The sequence below is a fragment of the Rhipicephalus microplus genome, chromosome 4 (genome assembly GCF_043290135.1).
Source record: "Rhipicephalus microplus isolate Deutch F79 chromosome 4, USDA_Rmic, whole genome shotgun sequence".
NCBI lineage: Eukaryota > Metazoa > Arthropoda > Arachnida > Ixodida > Ixodidae > Rhipicephalus > Rhipicephalus microplus.
The window spans coordinates 111,998,812-112,011,504 of NC_134703.1; the positions used below are offsets into that span (position 1 = coordinate 111,998,812).

The 12,693-nt window shown below is 45.1% G+C and overlaps 1 protein-coding gene across 2 annotated transcripts in view; it reads right to left on the reverse strand.

The window, feature by feature from the left end:
• The window catches only part of LOC119172274 (uncharacterized), a 45,894-nt gene that overhangs the window by 27,412 nt on the left and 5,789 nt on the right, over window positions 1-12,693 (reverse strand). For both annotated transcript variants that reach the window (XM_075893501.1, XM_075893500.1), the window contains exons 2-3: window positions 12,308-12,532; window positions 8,752-8,979 (exon numbers count right to left, since the gene is read on the reverse strand). In XM_075893501.1, coding sequence (XP_075749616.1) covers window positions 8,752-8,979; window positions 12,308-12,532 — 453 coding nt within the window. The remainder of the gene's footprint in view (window positions 1-8,751; window positions 8,980-12,307; window positions 12,533-12,693) is intronic.

The following is a 12,693-nucleotide window of genomic DNA, read 5'->3' on the forward strand; positions in this document are numbered from 1 at the left end:
CATATGCTTCTTTTCTGTGCAAATACGTAATGAGGAGGAAAGTTTAAGCGGAAAGACAGGGAGGTTAGCCATTTCTTAGACCGACTGGCTACCGTATGCTGGGGAAAGGAGTGAGGGGAATAAAAGACGATAAAAACAAGTGTTGCGAAGAGAGAAAGAGAGAAATTACAGAAAAAAGCGACAGAGGAAAAGGCAGCATCGAAGAGTATAAGACACTAAAGTCTGTCTCTGAGGCCAGTTGTCCACAAAATGCGCAGCAAAGCTTTCAATGCCTTCTGGGTTGAGGATGAGCTCGGCCAATGACACAAAATCCTTTGTTCCGACAAAGGCTGATCATCCAGTCTATCCATAGCTGCAGTAAGTTCTTGTCTTGGCGCGCTGAAATGGGTGCACTCACATAGAAGGTGTGCCATGGTTTCTTCGCAGCTGCAGTAAGTACATGCACAAGAGCAGGCATTCCAGTGAGATAGGAGTATGCGTTCGTGGAGGCCACTCCAAGCCACAGGCGGCATAGAAGGGTCTCCTCAGCTCGAGATATCCCTGAGGGAAGACGAAGCTGCAGATAAGGATCAAAGTTACCCAGGCGTGTTTGTGAAGTATGTTGAGCTCCACTGTACTAGTGTGAGGTCACGTGCAAGCGAATGAAGTCTTGTAGCTGCGTCGGTTTTTGAAAATGGGATGGCTGTGTAATGGGTACCGCCGTGTGCAGATCTAGCAGCCTCATCTGCGCGGTCATTGCCATATATACCGCAGAGACCTGGTATACACTGATACACTATGCTGTGCTGTTTCTCGATTTCTTGGTGATGAAGAAGCCTTATTTCATCTGCTAGCTGTTCATTAGGTCTACGGCGAAAGGGTGACATAACACATTGAAGAGACCTTCGAGTCCGAGAAGAGACCAAGTTCCCGAAGGTTCTTCAAATCTAAACTCCAGAGCTGCACGTATGGCGGCGAGTTCTGCAGCTGTCAACGTCGTCAAATGCGATGTCATGAATTTAATTGTGATGTGCCTCGCGGGAATGACCACCACCCCTGCTTAGCTTACTGAAGACACCGATCCATCCGTGTAAATGTGAAGGCGTCCGTTGTGCTTCTCTTGCAGAAAGAGTAATGTGGCCTGTTTCAGGGCTAGATGCGACTTTTTCTTATTTTTATGCCAGGGATTGTAATAAGGGCTTTAAGTGGGTGTAGGCACCATAATGGTATTGGCGGCCATGCTACGTGTGTGAAGTGCAATGGAAGCACTGCACAATGCTGAGCTACAGTTGCGCTGAACGCTGAGTAGGGCCTAGAAGTTCGAAGTGAGGCGAGGTGATGGGACGGAAGCAGAGCGAAATGTCTTAGGTGCATTCTCAAAGCGTCTACGCGGATGTATGCGTTGACTGGATAATCACACGTAATGATGACTGTCGCTGCTGTAAACACGCATCTCGGGAGACCAAGGCATATTGGTAGCGCTTGGGCTGGGATCGAATGGAGGATGCGCAAGTTTGTTCTTCGCATCCCGCAAAGCATGGGTAAGCTGTATCGCATATAACCGAGGAACAGAACAGTGTAGAGTTGAAGCATTGCTCGTACCGATGCGCCCCACATTTTTCCAGCAAAAAGCCTTAGCACGTGGATGATCATGGTGAGTTTAGTTTTCATGTGAGGGCTCCAGGAGAGGCCGCGATCAACTATGACTTCGAGGAATCGGTGGGTCTTCACGTAGTTGATGGTGTGCCCGTTGATTTTAATAACATATGGACTCATCGCTTTATGCGTGAATGCTATAAGCGAGCACTTCTCTGATGACAGCTCTAGTCCCCGTTTTCCCAGGTACTTTGTCGCTAGTGTAGCCGCTCTCTGAAGCCGGGCATGCAAATGAAGGCGTGTTACGCCTGACGACCAGATGCAGATGTCGTCTGCATATATTGATAGACGGACTGATTCTGGAAGTGCGTCAACCAGGCCGAGCAGCGCTAGATTGAAAAGCGTGGGGCTAAGAACACCACCTTGAGGCACACCACGTCGGATGCAATGATGCGTTGTTCCATTCTCCGTCTGCACAATGAAAGTTCTGCATTTCAAGTTTTTTAGCTGTTGATTCATTGCTAAACCCGACCCCCTAATCCAACATTTTTGAACCAACGTTTCAGTCTTTTTTCATGCTGCACAGACGAGACCAGGTGAATAACGTTATCAATTGCGGACCGCCCATGCCGAAAGCCCGTCATAACATCAGGGTATACCTCGTGTTGCTCCAGGTACCACTCTAGGCGAGACAAAATCATCTTCTCCATCACTTTCCCGAAACAGCTGGTAAGCGCGATGGGGTGATAAGAGGTCAAGCCCAGAGGAGATTAACCTGGTTTAAGAACAGGGACGAGGCGGCTGGATTTCCACGAATGAGGGACAGATCCGCTGCTCCACGAGTCGTTGAACACGGATAGAAGGGCCCATCGAGCTGCTTCACCGAGGTTTCAAAGAGCCATGTACGTGATCCCATTCAGACCAGGCGATGAAGATCGTTTACATGCCGTCAAGGCCACTTGGAGATCCTCTAGAGAGAAAAAGGTGTCCATTCTTGAATTCCTGGAGATTGGAGCGTTTTCTAGGTGATGCATGGTGCACGCGGGCGCCTGACCGGTAACTTTTATGCCGAAATCTTCTTCTACCTAAATTTCGGTGCGGCCGTGGTGATGAGACAGACACTTGAAGGGGCGATGTTGATGTGGCGATGTTCGTAGGCCACGAACAATCCTCCATGTCTGTGTCAAAGGCTTCAGTGGATCTAACGATTCGTACAGAGATTTCCACTGAAAGGACTGAAGTGAATTGATTCGCTACTGGATTTTTTTTCTGTCGTCGCCTTGCCTCCCTAAAGTCGTAAATGGACTTAGTGCGCCTATATCTTCGTTCTGCATGACGATGGATTGCTCTGAGCCGTTCAAAGTCCACTTCATGTTGACAATATTTTGAAGTATGTTCAGTATAGTAAGTTGCTTTTTGAGCAGCACCTCTAATCATATCATCGAGGGTGTCAAGAGGAGGCGTTTTATTTTCTTGACACCTCTTTTCCGTCAATGACCTGAACTTTGTCCAGTCGATGCGAGTCGAAGTGTCGTAGTTTTGCGATTTTTCCAGACCCTTGATATTTAAATAAGTTGTTGGGTGGTCGCTCCCATGAGTTTCATATTCTGCAAACAACCTAACCTTTCCATTTAGGCGTCGTGACACAAATGTCAAGACAAGGCAGCTGCTGTATGTCGTTCTTCGCAGAAACGTTGGGCTTCCATCGTTTACACAAAGCAGCTGCTTCTCCTGAGCGAAGGAGAATACTTGCCTTCCGCGACGATCTGTCTTCTGACTTCCCCATAGCGGGTGGTGAGTGTTGAAATCTCCGGTGATGATCCATAGTCCAGGTGTGGCTGTTAATAGTGCACGTAGTCTTTCATGTTTAAAACGGCTTGAAGGTGATATATATGCGCCTACCAGCGTGATATTGAGGTCACTACGTTTTACTGTCAAGCAGACATATTGGTTGTCATCGTGAGGCAAACTTCAAGCAAACTTGAAGGCTTCGTACTTGGCAAGTCGTATTGCATTGTGTAGCCGTGGCTCACAAATAACAATATTGGAAACTGGTTTTTCAACACAAATTGTCGGATATCAGAAATACGAGGCTTGAGACCTCGGGCATTCCACTGAAATATTGAAGCTCGTTTGAATTCTTTATGAAAGGCTTGTAGAGGAGGAGCCATGGTGCCTTTCCAGACTTGGTATCCCCGCTTCAGCGCATCCATTAACTGAAGTGCACTCTTAGCAGCCGGACTGCCAATGCTAGTGAGGAGCAAACGAATGGTATTCATGAGGGCCTTTACCATGGCTACGATTTCCTTATCGCGACTATCACCGCATTCTCGTTCCAAAATAATTGTAAACGAGCGATGCGGCTGCTGAAACGGCGGGTCTATCTTTGGCAGCGCTGGCCATGCTTCAGGCGAGCCGGCGATGCTCTTGTCTTGCTTGGATGATTTATCGTCGGCATGTCTGGATGCTTGAGGTGGTATGACGGTGATCATTTGGTGAGGTGCAGTACTTGCTTCGGCACTGGGCCTCCTCAGGGGCCTCCAGCAACGAGGCCGCCGGCGTCGTATTTTGGCAGTGGCCTCCCTGTGAGTTGAGCCATCCCGGACCATTGGTCACAACACTTGCATTTCTTTTTTCATGCTTGGGCAATCTTTCGACAATGCTTCGTGAGGGCCACGGCAGTTTCGACATTTTCAAAGTTCTGCCTGGCAAGCGTTTGTGCTATGTGATCCTGAGCATAGCGGGCACACAGCCAGGTTTGTATAAACAGCACTGACATGTCCCAATCTATAACATTCCCGGCATTATAGGGGCTTTGGTACAAAGGGTCGCACTGTGTGTCGAAAATGGCTGACCTTGACTTGCGATGGAAGGCTGTCTCCCTTGAACACGAGCTTCACGCAGCGTTATTTGCCAAGGCGACGAGCTTGCAGTATGGTAAGTTCTGCAGACACCGGTTTGATGAGACAAGCAAAGTCACTTTCGCTGATGGAAATGTTGACATCGTAAATGACGCCTGCGGTAGAGTCGTGGTCTTCAGGTATGTATGAGCGAACATTGATGTTATCCAACATCTTGACGTTGCTCAACACTTCCAATGTGCTTCGTTGAGTGACGTCTACGGTAAGAATATTCTTACGGCCATTGATCCGCACGTCCGCGATCTGTCCCTGGGCGAGTTCTTTTAGAGATCTAGACGTGACTTGACGATTGAGCCGGTTGAAACTATGAGCCGCATCGACGGGCACAAACAGTATTGTGTATATCGTAGGCTCTCGCGTCTTCGTAGCATTCTTACTTGTTGATGGAGATGCATCACTAGTCTTCTTTTTGGCTGCCGCCTTGTCACAGGCACGAAGTCGCCTTCGTCGGAGCTTTCGTCGCTGGCCGTAGAGTAAATCAGCGTGTCCTAGTTCTCGGCATCACGTTTCAACTAAGCAGCCGTAATCTTTTCCCCAGAATATTTTTTATTTCTCTTGTGTGTATATACGCGAACACAAACGCGCGTGCGTATAGCGTGCGTGTTCATGCGTATATATGCAGCGTGTTCGTGCATATATATATATATATATATATATATATATATATATATATATATATATTGAATGTAAACTACTGCCAACACGAACAAGCGAGCGTTCGGAAGCACACGATCTTCTTAATTAGGAACCTAATAACCTGGATCAGTCAACAAAATGAAAGGCGCACTCGTATTACAATCGAAACTGTGATTTTCCTTATCTCAATATACACTGGACCAGGCATAGCTCCGTTACGTAATCTTGTGAACGGTATGCGTGTAAAGCTTTTTTTACGGCACAACAGAACTGATTGAGATCCATGCAATCGACAGCACGAGCCGCAGCCTACTTATCTCGAAAACAGATAATGCCTTGTCTGGAGCAGTGTATGAACGCTGCGCAAAAGTGGTAGAACCTTCTGAAGAGACCCATACACATGAGCAAATGGCGTCTTAAACCTCGGGCTCGATATACAGATTCTTCAACTTGGAATAAATACGATGCCGTTCACCGAAAAGGTTCGATGTCTGTGCGCACAGCGTGACTATTTCCGCTGTTTCGCCAGTGAAATCTATTATCCCGATGAACATGGTATGTTCCATGGCCAGCATTCTCTCGTCTTCGATAAAGTAACGTGATCCGACTCCACAATAGAGAAGCTTAAGCACAGCGCCAAGCTAAACCACAGCGAAGTGCCACGTTGACCCTTTTAGGCGCAGCTATCTTTGTTTTTCGATCAGTGTTGTCAGCACAGGGAGCGTTTTCTGGAGTTGCGAATATCTCAGCATTATCGGTTGTTTATGCGTCTAATTGTTGTTACATATAGTTGTTATATCTAAATATTGTTTTCAGATGGCTGCCACATTTTCTGTATTTGTATAAATGTAAGTATAGAAGGTCTTCTAGCACTTTTGGAATACACTGGTATCGTCTTTTGAAATATTTTTACTATGCAACTGCAACATTACTCATTGACAAAAAATTTCATTGAAAACTTGATGTTGGAGCTTTTACGTAGAGCACACCACCCCCACGGTGAAACAGTGGTTATGCTGTTCGGATGCTGACCGGAAGGCCACGGGTTCGATCTCGGCTGCAGTGGTCGAATTTCGGTGGAGGCGAAGTCGTAGAAGCCCGTGTACTGTGCAATGTCAGGGCCCGTAAAAGAACACCAGCTGGACGAAATTTCCGTAGCCTTTTGCCATTGCGTCTCTCATAATTCTATCGTGGTTTCGGGACGTAAAGCACCAGATATTCACTCTAAGAGAAGATCGAATGCAAAATGGCGTATTTTTGTCTCTCAACAATAATCATCCTCTATCTCGAATTACTTTCCTTGCATTATTTCGCCACGAGCTCAACACTGTCACGTCCCCAACGACATGCACCTTATCAGCGTGACATAGTATTCTTGATAGGAAAGTGACCAGGGCCATGTTTTGAAGATGTGAAGGGCAAGCAAGCCAGACGACAATATTGTTGATGGACGAAATCACCTTTTTTTACTCGATGCGCTTTTTACAGTGTTATCATCATTTCACGGACCACTGAGAGCCTAAGCCTAACACGTTCTTGCCATGGAAGCCAAGCTCCGTCACCTCGATTAACGACCACTTACAGAAAAGAAGATCCTGGGACCTCGACCGACGGTCTCGCATACGCACAAAGCCACGAAGTCTTGTGCTTTTTAAAGACCACCGACCTTCACAAGCGCTTGTGAAAGAACAGCGTGAGCCCGTGCTGCGTACTCTCGAGCTAACTATTTATCCAACCGTTTCTTACTCTTTTTTTTCTCTCTGTTTTCTTTCTAATATTTCCCCTCCACTCCTCCCAGTGCAGGGAAGGCAACAGAGGTAAGCTTGGTTGACCTCCCTGCCTTTCCCATCTATTTCTCTCTCTGCTAACTACTTGTTCGATGTGATGAGTGTTCATGCTACGTTTGCTTTGTTGGTGTGAAATATGCTCCCAGAAAGGGAAAGTCTTCCTGGAGCTCAGCGTAATAAAATGGCGGGCAAGGTGTGTTCTGAATAATGATGAAGGTAAGCGCGGCTAACTAGGCATACAAGAATAGGCGACAGAGGACGACGCGCTCAAATGTCGTCCTGCGTAGCACGTCGTACGGTGTCGTCTATTCTTGGGTGGCCTCCTTGTCGCACCTCTCTACATTATTCGAGCTGCCGGTTGGCTACTGCTCCTCACTAAAATAACGCTTTCGTTAAGTAGGCATCGGTGTCTGGATTTGGGAGCATTCTTCATGAGTCTCGAGTGAAGGTCCAATTAGAGTAATGCAACATGGAAGGCCTTCCTCACGTCAATTTATTAACACTTACACCCTTACGCGTGTTGAATAATATGACTTCCTTAGCTACACTCCTGATCACTTCCTGCTTAAAGTGCTAGATATAGTCTAGTGACAGCACATTTTCCACATAATTTCCTTGATATTGCCGGTATTTAACCCTTTAATGCCTGAACTTAAACTACCAAAGAAAATAAAAATTGTTTTCATTTTTCTGCTTTACACAGCAACCGGTAAATGATTTATATAGCAACCGAAACTGCACCTTTAACTCATACATGTATGCCAAGAATTCTCCACATGCCACAGAAACGAGGACCTTGCAATGTAAATTGACTTCGAAACAACGCAAAATGTCGTGTGCCATGTATTGAGCACGTACACACCAAATAAACAAAATTATTGAATATAGAAATTGCGTCAGCCAGGTGAGAAAAACGAAGAAGGTAGGGTTCAAGCACGCTGTTCGCGTTCTCTGCCACCAGCTAAAGAACAATTGGTTCTAGCATAAAATATATAACACAAGTTAGTGCTGGATTTTTCATGCTGAGAGGTACATTCCTATATTGTGAGTAGTTGATGGCTGGCATTAAAGGCGTCACGCATTCTGTGGCTCACTTGCTCGAAGTTTTTTGGTGTGTCACGAATTCCCCAGATTAGGCAGTAAGGGGTTAACAGAGACCCAATTAAGTGTGTACTGCCCACATTTGCAGGGCCACATTACGCCCGATATACGACTGAGAAAACAGGGACTGATCAGGAAGGATGTGCTGTCAAACGGTCTCCTAACATAAGTTGAACTACCGCACTTACATGTATTCTACCAGGCCATTTAAGAACTATCTATTGCTGTCTTGTGTTGGCTAACTTATCGCTAATGTTGGCGTCTGGTAATGAAGTTGGCTTAGTGATGGGCTGTTATACTACCAACGCTGCATCCATTCCTTAATAGGCAGTTTGGCTGATATAGTGATTCAATATTGACGTGTTGGCACCGCGTAAACAGAACGACGACTGAGCTGTCTTCTTGTTAGTCCTCGTTTAGCTTTCATCGTACACTGGTGTCTTAACTTGATGTCAACTCACTGAATAGTTTTTTTTATTTGCTTTGTGGCTAATGGGCTTAAAAACATTTCTTGAAAATTTAATAATTTATACTCAATAGATTGCCACCAGCTCTCTCCCTCCAAACACACACACACACACACACACACACACACACACACACACACACACACACACACACACACACACACACACACACACACACACACACACACATATATATATATGCGTGTGTGTGTGTGTATGACAGTGTTTACGCTTGAACATGTTATTGCATCTATGAAATCTTACAGTTTACGGCCATGGCGACGATCAGAGGCCTGCCCTTATGCATGGTCTCCGTTATCCACACGTCGCAGGACATGTTGCGTGCTGGATAGTGGGCTTCATCGGGTGTCGTGTTCCAGTGAGTGGACGTGAGCAGGTCCCTCAGGTAGAAGTAGGGCCATCCATCCTTAGTCTCGAGTGGACCGACGATATCGCTGCCCGGCTTAATGAGGTTGCATGTTGCGCTGTGCGCTGGAAGAAAAGTTACGAAATAGTATAGTAATTCAAGTGATAAGATTAAGACGTTCTTTATTCATTGCCGAAAATAACTGAACATTCGTGTACTCACGACATAGAAAAGGTAGTTGAAGTACAACCAAAGTATGTTGTATAAAAATAGAGTTGAAACCATGGAGGATAGCAAGGTTAGTAGCATTTGCTCTCGGGCTAGTTGGTACGTGGTTGAAACTGAATTGATGTCACAAGTGACAGGGACTTAAATGATGAAGAGCGACGACGAGAAACACTACGCGGAGGATCCCACACATTTACAACCTAGGAATAAATCTAAACTCCACATACAACCATACCACTCCCACCGCTGACTAGAGCTGTGCCTCACAACCCTCAAGCATAGGTCTATAGTCGTTTACAACCTAAGAATAAATCTAAACGCCACCTACAACCATACAACTCCCACGGAGAAGAAATTTGCATGAGATTACTGATTGATATGTGGCGTTTAACGTCCCAAAACCACCATATGATTATGAGAGACCCCGTAGTGAGAACTCCAGAAATTTTGACAACCTGGGGTGCTTTAACGTGTACCCAAATCTGTGCATACGGGCCTACAACATTTCCGCCTTCATCGGAAATGCAGCCGCCGCAGCCGGGATTTGATCCTGCGACCTTCGGGTCAGCAGCCGAGTACCTTAGCCACTAGACCACCACGGCAGGGCTGCATAAAGTCATATATTTTTATTTTTTTGACACCATGTACTGTTCGCGCATTCATGGTTTTCTTATAAAGACAGATGTCAGTGGAACTGGTTCTCAGTAAAAAAAAAAACGTTGACTTCTTGCGAAATTTCTACACCGATTTCGACCTTAGTTTCTGTCAAACGCAATGTTTCAGGTAAGGATGTCGAGCTTTGAATTGCTATTGCGCGCAGTATTTGTTTTAGCAGCAAAACATGCTCATGGTTTCAATAGAAACCTGAAAATGACTCTCTAACACAGATAAATGGCTGGTGAGCCACAGATTTGAGAGAGCACTTGTACGTTTTTGTGTATTTTCATTCTTATTCTTATGTTGTAACTTACTATAAGACCAAACAAAATAAATAATATGGTCTTTAGCAACACCGCTCAATCAAATCCTGTCAACCATGGCCGCAAGAAGTAACGCTAATGAAACGATCGTCAAATTTTTCTATATACAGTACATAGACTCAGCCAATCCCGAGCTACATTGCTCTTTACTGTTCAGCAAAATGTATGCGTTGCCGAGCCATAGTGATACAGCAAATATTGTATTAAGCCTTGTGTGGTGACTGTGTTGCTCAACATTATGCTTTTAACATGAATCGACTTCTAGAATCCAATTTGTTGTATATCTCAAGGTTCTGAGGGTGTTTTGCTATGTTGAAGATTTTTTAAATTGTTCTTAGACAACAAGAAGTTCTGCTTACTCTGAATGTGTAACGGGCATTTTGGACAAGAGACAAGGGACACGGGATCAAGTTGCAGTTATACCAACTCAAGAAGCCTACATTTTAGTGAACTTAGAGACCTACCACCGATATATAAATGCGTCACACAATGACTGAGTGAATTAATGAATTAATGAAGCTGCATTGAGAATGCATACAATTTGCTTGAGAAAAAAAATTGAAAAATTGAAGAGAAATCTGGATCAACCAGCCAGCGTTGCTTTAAAGTTCGAAAGCGAAACTAATACGGCTGTTTGGTTGGTCGGTTCGTCCGGCTTAATACCGCCAAGTGACTGAGGCTGTGTGATACCCCGTGGTGCAGAACTTCAAATATTCTCGACAATCTGGGGCTTTTTAACTAGCATTCGTGTCGGACAGCGGACAAAGCTCTATATTACAACCGCGATCGAGGTAGAACTCGTGCCCTCTGGGTCGGCATCGCAGCACCCCTACGACTGGGGCTTAAACAGACTAAAACGATTGAATGAGTGACATTCAAATAGTAATAGAAGAACCTAAAGATCTTGTTACGCTGTTTTAATACTGAACGTTACCAATTCTATATATCATGCTTACCACCGTTGTCATCAGTTGATAAAATTAAGTATATACCTCAGCGATATTTTTTTCTTACGTCTAAACCTTTATGTTTAGGCGCTACTTCGAATTTTAGCTTTGCGAGTCACCCATGCTCACATACACCTTGGTGCATATTGCGTACGCTTTAATGCCACAATCATCCTTCCCTGCTCTGACAATGACTTCAGTAGCCTTGTTGTAGTTTCGTATGCTATGAGGGAGGAACACATGACGAAAATGAAGCATTTGATGTCTCGCATCTTCATATTCTCTTTGTTGACACTAGATACAAACTATAGCCACATCTAGAAATAGTTTTCAAGTACAACAGATTCTGTATAACTACTGTATAACTGTATAAAAAGAATAGCTAGCGGTCATAGAGAAGCGTGCAATAACAAACTCGGCTCGTGCATCAACGAGGAGCTGTGTTATACAACCAATCTGTTCGACGAAAACACTTGCGACCCCACTTCAGCACGCGCCATCGAAGAAAAAAAAATCAGTTCCGAAGTAGGGGCCAAACAACCAGTGTGATGGCAACAAATTGGTATGCTGTACGAAGCAAGGTTAGCAGTTATAGGTCTCTTGGATCCGACCTCGGGTACCTCACCGAGTGCTCGTTTAAGCTAATGTGGCCCATCCAGGGGCGAAGCGGCGTTTGTGCTGTCTGTCATCTCAACGCAAAGTAAGCATTGGGATTACAGTACACACAAGACCCGTCTGCTGATGTCTGTCGCGACAGTGTACGTGCCAGCGCTCGTGACTGCACCGTTAAAATCAAATTTCTCAATCGTTGCTCAAGTGACGCAGCCCCCCTCGCTCCCACCTCCCAACGCTCTTTCATGCTCCGTCACTCAATGAAAGATGGACGGGCCGTTTTTTTTTTCTGCTTAAAGCCATGGACGCTATGTCTCGCGCGTGGGATGATGCTGTCGCAGGCGCACGTGTGTCGAAGATTGCCCACTCATTTGATTTCTGCTTCACTTGCTCTTGTTCCGATAGTGCTCACCCGCTTTCACCAGCGGGCAAAATATGTGGTACATAGGTCAACGTTATAGATCAGGACTTTGTACAAAACATGACTGCGACGTTGACCTAAAATACTTGCAGACAACGTATATTATCACCATCTTTATAAAGAAAACAATGCTACTGAGCCGTGGCCATAGAATAGTTGCCAAGAAGAATCTTTCGTGAGTACCGGGGATTTGAACACATCACATAATTGGTGACCTTAAATGGCGACTATAGAGCAAAAAAAAAAAACCTTTTTGTATTCTCACCTGATGCTGCATGAAGGAATATCTGCCTGGTCTCGATGTCTTGAAAGTAGGTAGACGTTTCGTTCGATGTGTGAATTCTGAGTGCCGCCTTCAGATTTGTGCTGTCGTAAAGTTCTTCGAAGAACAGTACTTCTTTGACGATTAAGCCTGAATCATCACTTGGTCTCATCCGTACGATTTCACCAATAGCTCGAAAAGAACCATTGTAAAATGGAGGTGATTGTCCTGCATAAAATAGAAAATTTTTACTGAGTTGTAAATACGCACGTGGGAAAATGGTCCAGCCGTAAGGAAGTAATACGTCACCGAATACTATTTGGCGGGTTTTATCAATAGCATTTGTGACCCATGGCCTACAATGAGACTGAAGAAAAGAGCACCCGTGG